General features: G+C 38.6%; 1 protein-coding gene across 2 annotated transcripts in view; it reads left to right on the top strand.

Moving 5' to 3' along the window:
- Positions 1-16,581, top strand: part of RALGAPA2 (Ral GTPase activating protein catalytic subunit alpha 2) — a 326,457-nt gene that overhangs the window by 205,937 nt on the left and 103,939 nt on the right. For both annotated transcript variants that reach the window (XM_008962966.5, XM_063600987.1), the window contains 3 exons: positions 1,845-1,968; positions 3,875-4,030; positions 12,118-12,276. In XM_008962966.5, the coding sequence (XP_008961214.1) occupies positions 1,845-1,968; positions 3,875-4,030; positions 12,118-12,276 (439 nt within the window). The remainder of the gene's footprint in view (positions 1-1,844; positions 1,969-3,874; positions 4,031-12,117; positions 12,277-16,581) is intronic.

Below are 16,581 nucleotides of genomic sequence, written 5' to 3'. Positions count from 1 at the left end.
AGACTATCTCAAAAAAAGATATTGTGAAAAGATTAAAAACATTAAAGATTATCTTTAAGGATGTATTAAAGATAACGTGAAAATGTCTTTTAAAATGAAAGCAACCTAAATGAAGATTTGGGCTATGACATATTAATATAATGGAATGTTGTTACAATCATTAAACCTCTGTTGTAGAAGCACATGATATAAAAGTGTTCACACTAAAAAAATGGTTGAAATGGTGAATTTTATGATATGTATATTTTACCACAATAAAAAAGTGTTCACAAATATTTTAAGTGAAAAAATCTGTTGTAAAACAGAATGTAGTAGCTTCTCATATGTGCATGCAAAAGTGTATCCTAAAATAGTGTAACGGCTATGTTCTTTGCTTATCCGTTGAAACTGCAAGTGATTTTTATTCTTCTCTTTTCTTTCTGTATTTTTAATTCTTCTTCCAAGTATGTTTATTGCATATAAACCATAGGGGAAGTGAATAAGCTGAGTAAAAGGAGAGAACTCTCTTCCTCCAGTTATTTGTATGACTTTTTAATTGAGAATCAGTTAGTTCTGATTATTAAGTAGAGAAATAACTCACACAGAAGGAAATCTTAGATAATTTGTTAAAATATGGAACTCAGTTCTACCAATACAATATCTAATCAAATTACAATGTTGAAATACTAAACAAATATTAAAAAATTAAATATTAAATTTGACAGAAAAAATATTTCTGTATTTAAGAACTTGACAGTTATTCCTATGAGATTTATCAGAATGTAGTGCAAAAAAAGGAGAAAGTTGGAACCGCTCTGGAAGTGGACATCGAAACTTTAAAAAAACCAAAACTCTTGGATGATTGGGCTAGGGAATAAATGATTCGTAATCAAAGCTCCGTTTGAATAAGAACAGTGTTTCATCTCTAAACTATCACCAAATGCTTGGTATAGGCCCAGGTATTTTGTCGCTTTACTCCAGGGTATAATTTGTAGAAATTTATTATTAATGCATTCAAATGTATCACCATATATCTGCTCAGTGTAACAGAGACTTAACTGAACACCTACTATATGCAAAGCAGTATGCTAGATGTGCAAAAGAGAAAATGGCAGGGCTTCTTTTTTTTTTTTCAAAGTACACATCACTTTTGCTTGATTTGATACCAGAGTATCCAAGATCTATGTTGGAACAAGCAGATGAAGGGTTTATATGGCTAAAAGGGGTTCCACTAAATAGCTATCCACCCTGTCAGGCACCCTCAGAATAGTCAGGGTGCAGGAGTTGGTAAACCCCTTCATGAAGAAAATACCTAAGTGTGTTCGCTTGGAAGGATCTTCTTTTTCTCATAAAATCGTGGCATATTTTATAGTTCCAATCACAGAGCCACCCAGTAGCCTTAAAGTGTAGAGTTAAATATGAACAGTCACATAGATCTATTCACAATTTATATGTATTTGAAATACTTTAAAAGATTTTTTTTTTACCAAAAACAGAGAACTTATCAAATGGTGTGCCCCAGCCTTCTGGTCGGTGTATCTTATGTCTGAGGGTATGGTCTCAGGAAGTAGATGGCCTTGCGACAGTTCCCATACCCTGCTTGCTGGATGTGCTTTTTGTTTCACTTTCTGTGCCTCCTTTCAACCACCTCTACTAGGGAGGTGATAATAATACTCATCTCTTTAGCATGGTTTTGAAGAATAAATGAGACCATGTGTCAGACCATCTCAGAACACTGACTGACCCCTAGCAGGTTCTCAGTAAATGTAAGCTCAGTGGTAGAAGTCATGCTGGTGGTATTAATAGTAGTGAAGTAAAATTTTACATATAAGAATTCTAACTCCTTTAAATTTAAAAATTTATAGCCGTGAGACACACAAAATCGCAGTGTTTTACATTGCTGAAGGTCAAGAAGACAAGTGTTCAATCCTCTCTAATGAAAGAGGAAGCCAAGCATATGAAGACTTTGTTGCTGGACTTGGATGGGAGGTAATGCATTTCATTCAGTAGGTGTTTATTGACCAGCACTGTTTAAAGATGTGTCCAAACTAGACATTGTGTAAGTTTTTACGTGTGCTTTTGCATTCAAATATAGCATAGATAGAGTTCTGGAATTGAAGAATTTATTGGATTTGACATCTGTTAGTTGCTTGTCAGTATTTAATACATGAACTTTTGTTTTCCTTTAACTTTCCTCTTAATATTTTTTCATTTGCTTTTTATCAGAACTGAATAGTCAGATGGGCTCTCCCAGCCATAGACAGTTTGTAGTAAGAGAAAACAAATGTGGGCAGAGAAGCAATGGCTTTGGCCACAGTATGGAGATTGAAGAAGAAGTCAATGACTTGATGGGTGAAAAGATGAAGAAAGAGTTGGATGAAGTCAAAAGTTGCAATGAAAATATAATATAATAGCCATGATGATTTAGCTATCAACCTATTTCCCTAAGGTAGATCTCAGGATGATTGATGTTGAAAAAGTTTATTTTTTCTTTATTAAATGGTACTCTGACATGCAGACATATATACATTTATACACACATACACACCTTTCCCCAAAAAACATAAACCTAAAAAAAAAATTCCTAGAATCTGAAAGAATTAGGAGTAGTTAAAATGGAAACCAACATATCTAAAATAATTTACTTCTTTTTTTCTTTTTTTTTTTTTGTCTTTTCTTAGACAGAGTCTTGCTCTTTCACCAGGCTGGAGCGCAGTCGCACGATCTCGGCTCACTGCAACCTCCACCTCCCGGGTTCCAGCAATTCTCCTGCCTCAGCCTCCCAAGTAGCTGGGACTACAGGCACGCGCCGCCACACCCAGCTGATTTTTTTTGTATTTTTAGTAGAGGTGGTGTTTCACCATGTTGGCCACGATGGTCTTGATCTCTTAACCTCGTGATTCACCTGCCTCGGCCTCCCAAAGTGCTGGGATTGCCCGGCCAATTTCCTTATTTTTTATTAGTTTCTTGAGTACCTGTGCTCTGAAAAACTCTCTGGGTGCCTTTGAGAGCTCAGTGCTAGCAAGGGGACTAAGGCAGGGATGGGGACAGGGTAAGAGTACATCAGAGTCAAAACGACATCCTTACTAAGAAGGCAAGTAGGTTTGAGTCTAACAGTTACTGTACTTCCAGTAAATCATTGTTCTCACTAGTAAGGCTACTTCTGATTTGTCATAGAATATAGTTGTTATTTAATATATTTTTAAGCCATACATTATCAATTAGAGTTTTGAGAGTATATGTTTACTGTATTTGGCACAGAAGAGATTCTTCTATTTCTTTTTTCGTATATGTTAGAATAGGTATTTTACTGAAAGAATACTAGTTTATGACAAGTTAAAAATTTTGGATAAAGGCACTAAGAAGTGAACACTCATGCCGTGACTTTGAATTATGACTCATAAACTTTCGGCAGTGGTGTAAAGTGGTTGTTCAACCCTTTTGAAAGGCAGTTTAGCAAGGATTGCTAAATATTTTTAATATTGGTACCTTTTGACCCAACATCTTAGAAAAACACTCCTTTGAGTGTGCTTTCTGTTTTGAAAAAGCAGAAACCCCCAAAATCCATGAATAGGGAACCTATATATACACACACATATATGCATATATACACATACATTTATACATACAGGTGGGAAAAAAGTTAGAGCTTATATACCAAAAGTTTGGTAGTGGTTTTATTCAGTTGATATGATTGTAGAGCACTTTCATTTTTAATGTTTTTTATTTCTTTAGCATTTTAATCTGGTCTAACTTTGTATTACATTTGTTTGTAATCAGAAAGAAAGATATAAAAACGAAAATAATTTATTTTTTTTCTGAATTCACAGTCCTGCTTAGTGAAAGAGCAGCTCATTTTTGATCCTCACTCTTTCTTCTTTGTGACCTTTGTCAGGTGGATCTCTCCACCCACTGTGGGTTCATGGGTGGCCTTCAGCGCAATGGCAGCACCGGGCAGACGGCTCCTTACTATGCTACCTCAACTGTGGAAGTGATTTTCCACGTTTCCACTCGAATGCCGTCAGACTCAGATGATTCCCTCACCAAAAAGGTAAGGGGTCTCCTCGGGCACCATTCTTAGCTGCCCTGGTTTGTAGGTGAGGCTCTCCTAGGACAGACAAATACAAGGGTAGAACGCACACTGAGATGGTTTCTCTGAACTCTACGACCCTGAGATTAAGGTTTGGGGAAAGAAGGCGTCTTAAATGTTATTACTTTTGGATCTTCCCTCCCGTGAATATTACCTGATGGAAAATGACATTTTTGATCTCACAGATTGTCAAAGGTTACAAAATATGATGACCCTGTACTGGTGGGGCTCTGGGAAAGCAGGCCCCTCTGAGGCTTGCTGCGGGGCGATTTGGCAGCATCTGTCAACATAAGTGCAGGTGTGCAGCTGCTCAGCCGCCCCACTGTTGCCCCTTACCTTTTATTCTTCAACTTGCCTTGTGGCCAGTTTTCCTTAGAATTCAAAGGAAACCTTATCCACCCCTGAGGAACCTCCCCCAGGGAACTTGGCCTTTACTTTCCAACCTGCAGGATGTTTGCCTCAGGCAACCCTGTGTTAAAAGTGAGGAGCGCCTTAAAAGAAGAGGCATTTAACTCTGGGAAGGAAGCCTCTAATCAGATCCGCTTCCAGATGAGGAGAACGTCTCAGAGCAACTGTGATATGCACTCACCTGGCCTGCTAGCAGGTGGGGAACCTAGAATCCCCACCTTACTCTCTCCCTACCACATAAATGCAAGGGACTGAGGGCAGCACCTCACGTGCTGACCAAAGCTGGCCACTGGGGAGTCTACTGTGGTGGTTATAGCCAGGCCCCGGTGACAGGCAGACCAGGGATCAGAGGTATATTCAGTTATTTCATCAACGTGTGCCTCAGTTTTTCATCTATTAAGTGAGATTAAAAACACAGCCTATGTTACAGGGTTGTTGAGTGAAGTAAATGAGATAATTCCTATAAAATTGCTTAGCACGGTGCCTGGGAAGATGTCTCTGACCATCATCCCTCATTATTGCCCATTGGTCTAATTGATTCTTTTTTTCCCCCTGCCCCGTTAGCCAGATGCTTTATATTGGCCAATTGGCCTCACTGTACCTGCTTTATTTCTTTATTGTACGGTTTTGCTTTTTCACCACTGCAGCCACAGATGTCTGGACTATGTACAGGCATACCTTGTTTCATTGTGCAGCACTTTATTACACTTCACAGGTATTACATTTTTTACAAATTGGATATTTGTGGCAACCCTTAATCAAACAAGTCTATTGGCACCATTTTTCTAACAGCAGATGCTCATTTGTGTCTCTGTCTCATTTTGTAATTTTCACAATATTTCTAACTATTATTATTATTATTATCTCATATGGTGATCTGTAATCAGTGATCTTTGATGTTGCTATCGTAATTGTTTTGGGGCACCACAAACTGCCCTTATAAGATGGCAAACTTAATTCATACATGTTGGGTGTGTTCTGACTGCTCCACCCACCGGCCGTTCCCCTATGTATCTTCTGCTCCTTGGGCCTTCCTATTTCCTAAGCACAATAGTAGTGAAATTAGGCCAATTAATAACCCCTTGATGGCCTCAAAGTATTCAAGTGAAAGGAAAAGTTGGTTGTCTCTCACTTGAAATCAAAAGCTAGGAATGATTAGAAGGCATGTTGAAAGCTGAGATAGGCCAAAAGCTAGACCTCTTTAACCAAATATTTACCCAAGTTTTGAACATAAAGGAAAAGTTTTTGAAGGAAATTAAAAGTGCTACTCCAGTGAACACATGAATGATAAAGAAAACGAAATAGCCTTATTGCTGATATGGAGAAAGTTTTGGTGGTCTGAACAGATCAAACCAGCCACAACATTCCCTTAAGCCAGAGCCTAATCCAGAGCAAGGCCCTACACTTGCTGAGAATTTTATGAAGGCTGAGAGAGGTGAGGAAGCTGCAGAAGAAAAGTTTGAAGCTTGCCGAGGTTGGTTCATGAAGTTTGAGGAAAGAAGCTGTCTTCATAAAATGAAAGCACAAGGCGAAGCATTAAGTGCTCATGCAGAAGCTGCAGCTTATCCGGAAGATCTAACTAAGATCACTGATGGAGGTGGCTACACTAAACAACAGATTTTCAGTGTAGTAAAAACAGCCTTCTATTGGAAGAAGTTTCTGTCTACCACTTTCATAACTAGAGAGGAAAAGTTAATGCTTGGTTTCAAAGCTTCAAAGGAACAGTCTGACTCTCTTGTTAGGGCTAATGCAGCTGGCGACTTTAAGTTGAAGCCAGTGCTCATTTACCATTCCCCAAATTCTAGGGCCCTTAAACATTATGCTAAATCTACTCTACCTGTGCTCAATAAATGGAACAACAAAACCAGGATGACAGCACGTCTGTTTAGAGCATGGCTTACTGAAGATTTAAAGCCAACTGTTGAGACCTACTACTCAGAATAAAAGATTTATTTCAGAGTATTACTGCTCAATGACAATGTACCTCATCACTCAAGAGCTCTGAAGGAGATGTAGTGTTGTTTTTCATTCCTGCTAACACAATATCCATATTCTGCAACCCACAGATCAAGGAGTAATTTCAACTTTCAAGTCTTACTATTTGAGAACTTTCATAAGGCTATGGCTGTCATAGGGAGTGAGTTCTCTGATGGATCTGGCAAAGACCATTGAAAACCTTCTGGAATGGATTCACCATTCTAGATGCCATTAGGAACATTCGTGATTCATGGGAACAGATCAAGATATCAAGATTCACAGGAGTTTGGATAGAGTCCCACCCTCATGGATGACTTTAAAAGATTCAAGACTTCAGTGAAGGAAGTCACTGCACATTTAGCAGAAATAGCAAGAGAACTAGAATTAGAAATGGAGACTGAAGATGTAGCTGAATTACTGCAATGTCATGATAAAATTTGACTGGATGAAAAGTTGCTTCTTATGGATAAGCAAAGAAAGTGGGTTTCTTGAGAAGGAATCTGTTCTCAGTGATGATGCTATGAACATTGTTGAAATTACAACAAAGGATTTAGAATATTCCATAAATTTAATTGGTAAAGCAGTGACAGGGTTTGAAAATACTACTCCAATTTCAAAAGAAGTTCTACTGTGGGCAAAATGCTGTCAGACACCATCACATGCTACAGAGAAATCTTTCATGAAAGGAAGAGTCAATCAATGTGGCAATTTCATTATCTTACCTTAAGAAATTGCCACAGCCACCCCAGCCTTCAGCAACTGCCACCCTGATCAATCAGCAACCAACAACATCAAGGCAAAACCCTGTACCAGCAAAAAAAGACTACAACTCACTGAAGGCTCAGATAATCATTAGCATTTTTTAGCAATAAAATTTTTTTATTAATATACATATGGTAAGAAATAATGCTATTGCACATTTAATAGACTATAGTAAACATAAGTTTTATGCACACTGCTTTCCCAGTGCACACAAAAGTTTATATGATTTGCTTTATTGCAATATCTATATTTGCAATATCTAAAAAACCTATTGTGGATATGTCTGAAACCAAGCCTATAATATCTCTGAGGTGTGCCTGTATATGATGGGCAACAGTGCATGTGAAACATCAGAACTCAAGTCATGGCCCAATTACAGACAACTTCGTAGTGATCAAGTGTCTCAGATGTAGAAAGTACAATTTGCGTTCAAAAACTCAGCAGCCTTTCCCTCTCCTGCCCCAGCATGCTATAATGACCTCCTGGGGGTGGCAGTACTACAGCCAGAAGCGCTGACCACGTGCTGGTTCCCACAGGTCTTGGAGGAGCTGCCTCAGTGTTGGGTTTTGATGGCTGCCCCTGGCTGTAGAGCTCTCAGCAAAGGGAACTCTGCCCTCCAAGAATTCAGCAGGATCTCAGACTCTAGTGTAGCTTACCAGGATCCTAAGCTGGGCTCACACATCTTTTTTATTTGCAGTACATTGTAAATTGTTTCTGCTTTGCAAATGTGTCACCATATTCTATAATTTTCTTATGACTGAGAATTATTTTGTTAAAAGATAAAATTTATATATAAAATATTTTTTAAATTATTTCTTAAGTAAAGTAGGACTGTTTTTTCTTTTTTGAGAAAAGACATGTTTTCTTGATAAAATGCCAGGCTGTAAATAATGTTCTAAGACTTGGCCTGGTTGAATGATTCCCTACTGTAATAATCAAAATTCAGCTGATACCTTTTGCAGCTGTAAGGTTTAGCATCATTAGTGATAAACTCTCTTTATCAGATGTCTCACAGCTAGACTAAAAATCAGTCACAGTAACAGCAGCCCACAGTTCCTTGTCTTATTCTAACTAAATTGTCCCTAACAGCTTAAAAATGAGCTGCAAAATTCTAAAGTGATTCATGCTCTCTTCTGCCCCCATCATGGGGGGACTTTTTCAATTCTGCAATCCAGTTGCAACCCCATACTGAACTCTTGATCCTTCACTGCAGAAATTTGTTAGCTCTAGCTAGATTAGATTTTTCACAGCTAATCTAACTGCTGTAGGGGTTTGCAGAGTGGGGACAGAGCTGTGCTATTGGATTTGTCCAATTCATTTGACTCCAGGACTATAATTGCACTTATGTCTTACAAGGCTTTTATAGCCTCAGGCTGGCCAGCCACATAAAAAACAAATTGGCAGTGATACAGTACGAGTGAAAAGGGATGAAAGGCCCACATTATCAGTCTCCAGGCAGCGCTGTTCTGGCAGGAAGTTTCTTGGTTAATTTACAAATAAAACTTAGATTTTAGGATGGGCACACTGTCAGCTGAACAATGGGGATGTCAGGCCTGACTGTTACTTAGTAAAAGTAGCAGCCGGGCCCACTGAGGAGCAGGAATTCTTCAATCAAACAGACGACTCCTTCTGGAGCCAGCTGGCGATGTAATGCAATTAGTCGAGAAAGGAGGTCAGCCTATTAGGTGTGTACCATGACCGGTGTCACCAGTGGCGTGCAGCCTGGCAGCAGCAACAGACAGAATGGCTTAGGCAAAGGGACTTTAAAACTCTGTTAGGATGAAAAGTTGTGGGGCCGGGATTGATTTCTTAAGACTTAAAATCTGAGCATTTGTTCTGGGCCTGATAAGTATCCAGCCATTGTGGAGCCTGTTGTGCAGTTGAAGGAGTAGCTAACATAAACACCGGCTCCATTCCAGAAGGAGACTCATCATTCTTCCCCAGTTACACAGGAACCAGATCAACTTGACTTGTGTGCACTCACCAAACTCACTGGTGGGTTTCTAATTTGAGGGCCTCTAATCCCAGTTCTTCAATACTCACAAAATGATGTGTCAATGATGGACTCTTCTTTAAATTGGGCAACACTTTGAGCCATCCAGAGTATTCCGTATGTTCTGACATGGTTGACAGTTTGCCCAGATGAATTTTATTTATTTTACTTACCTGTTTTCTTATAGGCAAAAGAAGGCATATTTTGCCCTTTGCTCCAGATTTATCAGCCGATTGCTCCCATGGCCTTAGCTTTTAGTTTTGTGATTTAGCTAATTAAACTGTGACATATCCAGAAGTCTGAGTCACGTGCCACTGAAAGCAGCTATGAGAAGATGAATATCATATCATTACCACACAAAAATAGCTCTTCCTTAATTACAGAATTGCCACACTGGGAGGATGGGTCTGTTAGTGTGGAACTAACCTCCCTCGCTGTAGTTCTGAGTATACAGATGCAAGTAAAATTAAGAGATACTTACTTAGGTTATGTAATTGAGTAACCCAATTTGAAATGGGAAAGTAACTACAAAACTTCAATAATCACGGTATTACCTCACAGTCAATGTTTTGCAACTAATACTTGTGGATCAAAAGGAGCTATCACAGATACTAGAGCACCAACATCGGGTGGTGGCAGCACGTTTGAGGGGTGTTTAGTAGGTGAGTGTTTCCATTCAGACGTTTGTGCAAGCATTATACCAAGGGACCCAGAGCCACCCTGAAGCTGGCTGTCTTTGCAGGGTGAAGGCTGTAAGTGTGAACTCTAGGACAGCCCCAGTTCTCACAATTACTTTCTACAGGTCTCAGTTCCTCCTACAGTTCCAGTTAGATACTATTCATATTTCCCCGAAAACATACCTATATTAGGTTCTTGGTGATGCTGGCTACCGTGTTTTCACTTCAAAAGGACTGAATTTTAGGAGTGTGTTGTAATGTCTTTGCATGTTTTATTAAAAAGGAAAAAGAAAAAGAAAAGCTGTAGCAAATATAGGAATGGAGAAATATAAAGAGATGTTCAGCACTACTAGGAGGCCCAGGGTTGTATTTTGTTTAAAACTATGTAAGGGGTTGGCTATACATTTTGCCTGCTATTCTTTTACTTTTATGTGGGAAGGAGGAAGGAAAAAAATGATGTACTGGGTAATTTTGCCATTAGAAAGTCGGAGATGCTATTAAATTGTTCTGGATCATCGTGACTTGTGCTCAGCACCCGCAGTTGCATTTGTCCCAGAGCCCACATTCAAACACAGTTGAATCGTGCACCCTTCAGTATAGGTACAATGGTATAGGCACAGGTCACTTTTTAAATAATTGGCCTGTACAGTCATTCCCAGAAGTATGAGAGAGTGAAGAATAAACAGGCATTGCAACAGATGAGCTTCCTTTTGTAACCTTATAAACAGAAAAGAGGCTATGTTGGGGTCACCTCAGATTTTCTTTTTGTGGTCAAATAGTCTAAAGAAAACTGTATTTATGCTAACACGTTTTAAATACATAGTATTCCAGAACACCTTTTTAAAAAATACTTTAAGACAAAACTAAAAATGTTAATTTGACACATCTCTATTTTATTAAACTGCTTCTGAATTTAGTCATTTTTAATGTTCATCTGTTAGATAAGGAAGCAAGAAATAATTGTTCATGGTGCCAGAGAGCATCCTTCTGCAGTTCCATGTGAGAGAACGAGAATCTCAAATTCCCAGAAGATGTCAGAGGGCCTTACCAGCTTTTGTGGTTTCAGAACTTCAATTTTGGCCAACATTTTAATCTTCATAATCTAGTTTCTTTTAGTCACACTTTGATTCTTTGTCACTTAAATGATTTCGTGTGCAGCTTTCTCCAGCTTGAGATGGTACAGTCATCGTGCAGGAGATTGATCAAGGGTGTTCTTACACCTGACAGAGCCTGGGCCTGAAAGAACTCTCAAGGGGTCTTGTTTTGGAGATCTTTCTAGTAAGGCCTCCTCAAAGACGCCAGGAGTCTGTGATTTGTTTTTGTTCTTTACAGCCTCTTTGTGTATAAGATGATAAAACAAGTGGGCTACACTACTAAGCAATGACAGTAAAGTAACTTTGGGTGCAGGCTTAGGTAGCTTTGAAACAGTGGAAATGGCCCTGAATTGGAAGCCCCAGTGCATGTCCCGGGCCCACTCTGCCACTGCTACTCATGCATCCTTGGGTAGGTGGTGCCTTCACCTTCCTGAGCGCCCATTTCTTTTTTGTACAATAAGATGAAGATGATGTCATCTACCTCAGAGAGTTAGTGGGAAGATTAAATGAGATAGTATGTGTGAACATGTCTTCTATACAGTAAGCACTCCTTAAATGCTAGGTAGGAGTGTTCTTATCAGACTTAAGCAGTAGTTATTCATTTCCTAAGCAAAGGTAATTTTATACGTCCTTTTCTTAAAGGTTTGTCACAAATCTAGTTTCTTATACATTTGGTAACAATTGTGTTGTAATGGCTTATGTTCTCTTATGTTCATATTCTTATTTTCATAATAACCATTGAATTGAGAGTCTTATAAAGCACAACTGCAATGTGGAATAAAAGACACATGTGTTAATTGTTTAGAAACATATTCAGCAATATAAAGCACAGGCCTCTGACGCAGGAGTAAAATTCCATTAGAAAATAAATTCTTACAAAGGCCTCAGCCCCATCCAGCTGTAATGTGCCTGCGAAGCTCACATGCCTTATCTTGGTACCAACACATTAAGAAGACAGGCTGTGTTTTTATGCACTTGTGCTTTTTAAAATCCTCACAGAAGAACATCAATGTTGTAGCCTTTTTTGGTAGTGAAATTTTTTTGGCCTTTGAGTTTTATAATTCAATTTGTAAGCCATGACCCCTCATAAACTGCTGTTATCACCCTGATTAATAAAGAGCCAATTTGCTGTTGCAGCTTCGTCACTTGGGGAATGACGAGGTCCATATCGTCTGGTCTGAACACTCCAGAGACTACCGCAGGGGTATTATCCCAACTGCCTTTGGAGATGTTTCAATCATTATTTACCCAATGAAGAATCACATGTTCTTCATCGCGATAACGAAGAAACCTGAGGTACGTTTTCATTGCATTGTTGTACTGACTCATAAAGCATTTGCCATGTGATTCACTGTCATTGAAAATCAGTGATACAAATATGTTAAAGGGGACTCTCATCCAGTTGTTGAATGTCTTTCATATATCTGAATTATGCATGCTTTATAGGAATTAAATATGAATTGGGATTTTCAAAGAATTTTTCATCATGAGCACAAAATTGTATTATTGTATTACTAGGCCTCTTTGGAAATTATAATGTCAAATTTATTATTTTGTAAATGTTTTAAGTTTTCTAAATTTTGTACTTTTGAAAAATTGTATCTTGAAATTTTGGGTATGTTGATTAATAATAAGAGTTGAAGGAACCCCATATCACATCTAGCATTTTGTGGAGAACCGTGGGTATGGAATCCAGCCTTGCCTGGTGTACGGGCACTTGCCAAGCCTCTGACTGTGCTAATGGGGTCAATCCTGCAGAATTGCAGGCATGTCCACGAAGAGGCCGGGACTCTGGAGCACGGCCCACGTGATGAGTTTCAACAATTGGAGCACCTTGCTGCAGAATCAATTCAGCCATGTCAATTGGTATTGATCATGGGAAGAGCTGGAACAATCCAATGATCTGTGTGCTGTGTACTAAATTGGCTGCAGTTTCGATCCTTGTCATACCTTTAGTGGTATTTTAGCCATGCTTTATGTAGCGACTTGTTTTTGTTTTAGAATTACTAATAGAAGGGCGTTTTTAAAGTTCTTAAATTAAACATTAGCATATTAAGCCATCCCTCAAGAGGAATGACTTTGTGTTTTTCAGCTTGATAGTAAGTGTAATCTTCATTTTCATTTCAAGTTGTTCTCCTGAAGGAGCTGAAAGTTACCCTTCTGAAAACTCTCTTTTAAAGCTTTGAAATAATAGGCAACAGATTTATTGTTCCTATTGGGATTTATGACCTAATCTAAAGGGTTAAAGTTGTGAGGATTAAATGAGCTAATAAATAGAAAGTGCTTCAAACAGTGCCTGGTCCAGAGTAAAAGCTACTTAAGTGTTAGCTATTATTATTATTATTGTTGCTGTTGTTTTTTGTTATTACTACTATGGAGAGAGAATACTTAATGAATTCCAAGTTTAACATGCTTATTATTCTCAGAATAGATGCATTGTGGGTCAACTCCTGAATTCATAAAAGTCCCATTCTGGCTGTTGCAAAGCCTGACATAAAGGGAACCCTCTTTTCTATTGAGGGAACGCAGATGCCAAAAGTCACTTCATATTAAATATTTGCATCATTTTTTATTCTGATCTCCGTGTGCGTGAAGTTTTCAGTTTTGTGTATGAAAATGGCTCTTAGTGCTAACATTTGTATTTGTCCATGAAGAGCACTACTTTAAAGAATTAAACTGAAAATTTTAATATAAGAGAACCAGTGAATTTAGTGTCTTATAGCTTTCAAAAAGAGGAAACGTGTTTCTTTAATATTTAGTATGGATTAATTGGCTTTATTAGCTCATTTTCAACATGGGCTTCTAAAATGTCATTTAATGTCCTAAAAATGTCACCTTTATTTTTAAGTAAAAAACATGCAAGGCATTTTAATTCACTTTATAGAATCAAAAGTGATTTTTTAAAAAGATAGTACACTTATAATGCATGAATATAATTATTAACATACCTTGTAAACTTTCTTATAAAATGTTTGCACATTTAATGAATTTGGCTATAAATTCTGACAAGATGAATTGAGCAAATCGCTTTCTTAATATTTTAATTCAAAAAGCCTAAAGGGAAGAAGAGAATAATGGCCAACTGGAAATTTAGTATTATCCTTACATTTAAAGTACAAACCATTACAATGTAATAAAATTAATCCAGACATTTCCAGGGCAAGTGTGGCTGACCTTTTGTTCACCAACCACTGACCCCAGGGTGAATGCAAGAGGCTTGCGGAGGGAAAGTCTGTTTGTTTGGCTTCAGTCCCTGGTATTTAAATTGCATTCCCTAATCAAATGAAAAGGCTGTCCTCTCTATCAGGTTACAGAATCCATGGCAACATTTGGCCTTTTGTATCCATAATGTTAGCCTTTTTGTTTGCATCTAAGTAGAGACACCTGGAGCAATGTTAACATTAACCGATTTAGCATTAATAGCTTCATTATATAAGAATTTCTGATCAGATAGCTGTTACTTTTGTTATATTGCTTCAGCTTGTATTGTTGTCATTTTTTATCTCCCTGCTTGGCAACCAGGCAATGATTTGCAAATTTTTTTTGTCTTGATTAATTAAGCAATATAATTATCAGTAACCGTGATGCAGTCTTTGCTCAACAAAGCTTCTGAGAGAAAACAATGGTAAGTCTGTTAGTATGAATGCATTCCACGCGTCCCAGATGCATGAGGATATTACGGACAATGAGGGGAAAGGCCGCCTGTGAGCGAGGACAAAGGGTGCCACGCAGACTCGACACACTGCACATACCGCCAGGGACATGCTGCGGGCTCCCTGGGACACAGACGCCTCGTTAGATTACAGCTAGTCAGCAGAGATTAATTCTCAGCCATTTGGTACAATAATTTACCCATTCCCCAGCCTTTTAACTAGTGCTCCTTACTGTGGAAGGGAAGGCTTTGTACTCAAAAGGTTTATTTAACCTTGCCTACTTTTAGGGATCTCCACCAAAATCCGTATTTTTTTCTTAGAAATTGTAATGACGCAGCTGCTTGAAGTTAAGGAATATTCCTTTTGAAGGACAGGATATGCGTGTTTCCAAAATTGTAGGTAGAGTCAAAGGCATTCTTTTAGCACCTGTATATTTCATCTGAGTATAGTATGACTCTGTGGTCTAAGTACATTTATTTTACTGTTCTCTGGGCAGCCATACTCCTCTAAGAATAATTTTAATCCTTTTTTGGGAGAAAAAAAAAACCTCATCAGTACACAAAAGTCTTGCTCATTGGGTAGAGTCATGCATATTCAAATTGTACTTTCATTCACTCGGCTTCATTAATAGCGTATGTAATAATGTAGGGCTATTTGTAATACAAGCTTACAGGCAGCATTGCTTCCAAGTCCTTTGAAATTTAACATATTTCGCTTTTTCATTCCATACACCTCCCTTAAATATACAAATTATGTGCCTGGCAGAATCCGCCTCCTCTTAATAATACACAGCATTTGTGAAATGGTATGTTGAAGAAGTGTGGGTGTGCTTGTGTGAACGCATAAAACCCTCTCATCTGAGTGGGCCTGTTCACTTCTTGAGCTTTGTGTTGAACTTCTTTTTTTCATTTAAAAAAAAAATCAGTGTGCTTAGCAGCATCATTCCATTGTTAAATTACTTTCAAAATAAGTCCATCTCCATAAACATTGACACAATCATTCTTTGGTCACAGAAAAGAAATGTGTTATTGTTAGACTTATGTTTTTTCCAGCTTTTATTACTAAGTCAGCAGTCAAGGAAAGACTTGCATATAGAGCAGAATGTGAGTGATTCAAGGGGTTTGTTAAAATGCCAGAGTTGTTCTTCAGAAAAGTGATTCATAGAGCTTCCACACTGCAGTGAGTACCCGTGCTGCTTTCCCTCTCTTTCAGTATCTGGAAAGTAATATTGGTGTTCAAAGTGTTTGCCTTCAGAAATTTGCGAAGGTAAGTTTTAGTGGTTTGGGCATGTTTATTTCCAGGCGTAGTAGTGACTGGCTGGTGACCAGTTGACCAGAGGGTAGGTGTTCAGAAGCAGCCTTGAGCAGGAGCAGTTGAGACAAGAGGAAGTTTTGGTGAAGTGTCCTCCTCTTCACCTCAACCAGAGTGTCCCTTTTGTAAATGGAAAATATGCTAATGTCCTCTGAACTCTACTTACTCAGCCCTGGTACATACGAGCATGGAGAAAAAAATGATAGTGATTCAGTGATTTCTGAAAAGCGTAGGAGGGGAAGTAGTAAGACAGGAGATGGGACACCTGAGTTCCAGTTCTAAGCCTACCACAAGATGGTAGGTGTCTTGGGCAGATCTTTCCGTTTCTTTGAATCTTAGCTTCCTCAGCTGTGAAATGCTGGTTGAGAACCAAGGCTTCTCTGTAGTCCTTACAGGGATTCTAAATGCCTTTTTTTTTTGGATCCTCTTGTTCCTAGCTGCCCGTACCTTTCCTTAAGTTGTCCTGACTATCCCCAGAGCGTCATGGAAGTAGTCGCTGGCTCTCTTGAAAGTTCAGCAGCTATTGTGAGTGAGTGTGTGTGTGTGTGTGTGTTTGTTTGTGTGTGTGTGTGTGTGTTCATGTGTGTTCATGCATCCCTCTTCAGGGTGACATCTAGCCCAGGACCTGTACCTGGAG

This window comes from Pan paniscus, chromosome 21 (assembly GCF_029289425.2).
Source record: "Pan paniscus chromosome 21, NHGRI_mPanPan1-v2.0_pri, whole genome shotgun sequence".
NCBI lineage: Eukaryota > Metazoa > Chordata > Mammalia > Primates > Hominidae > Pan > Pan paniscus.
The sequence above is the reverse complement of the archived record's forward strand: the minus strand, read 5'-3'. Positions and strand labels throughout refer to the sequence as shown.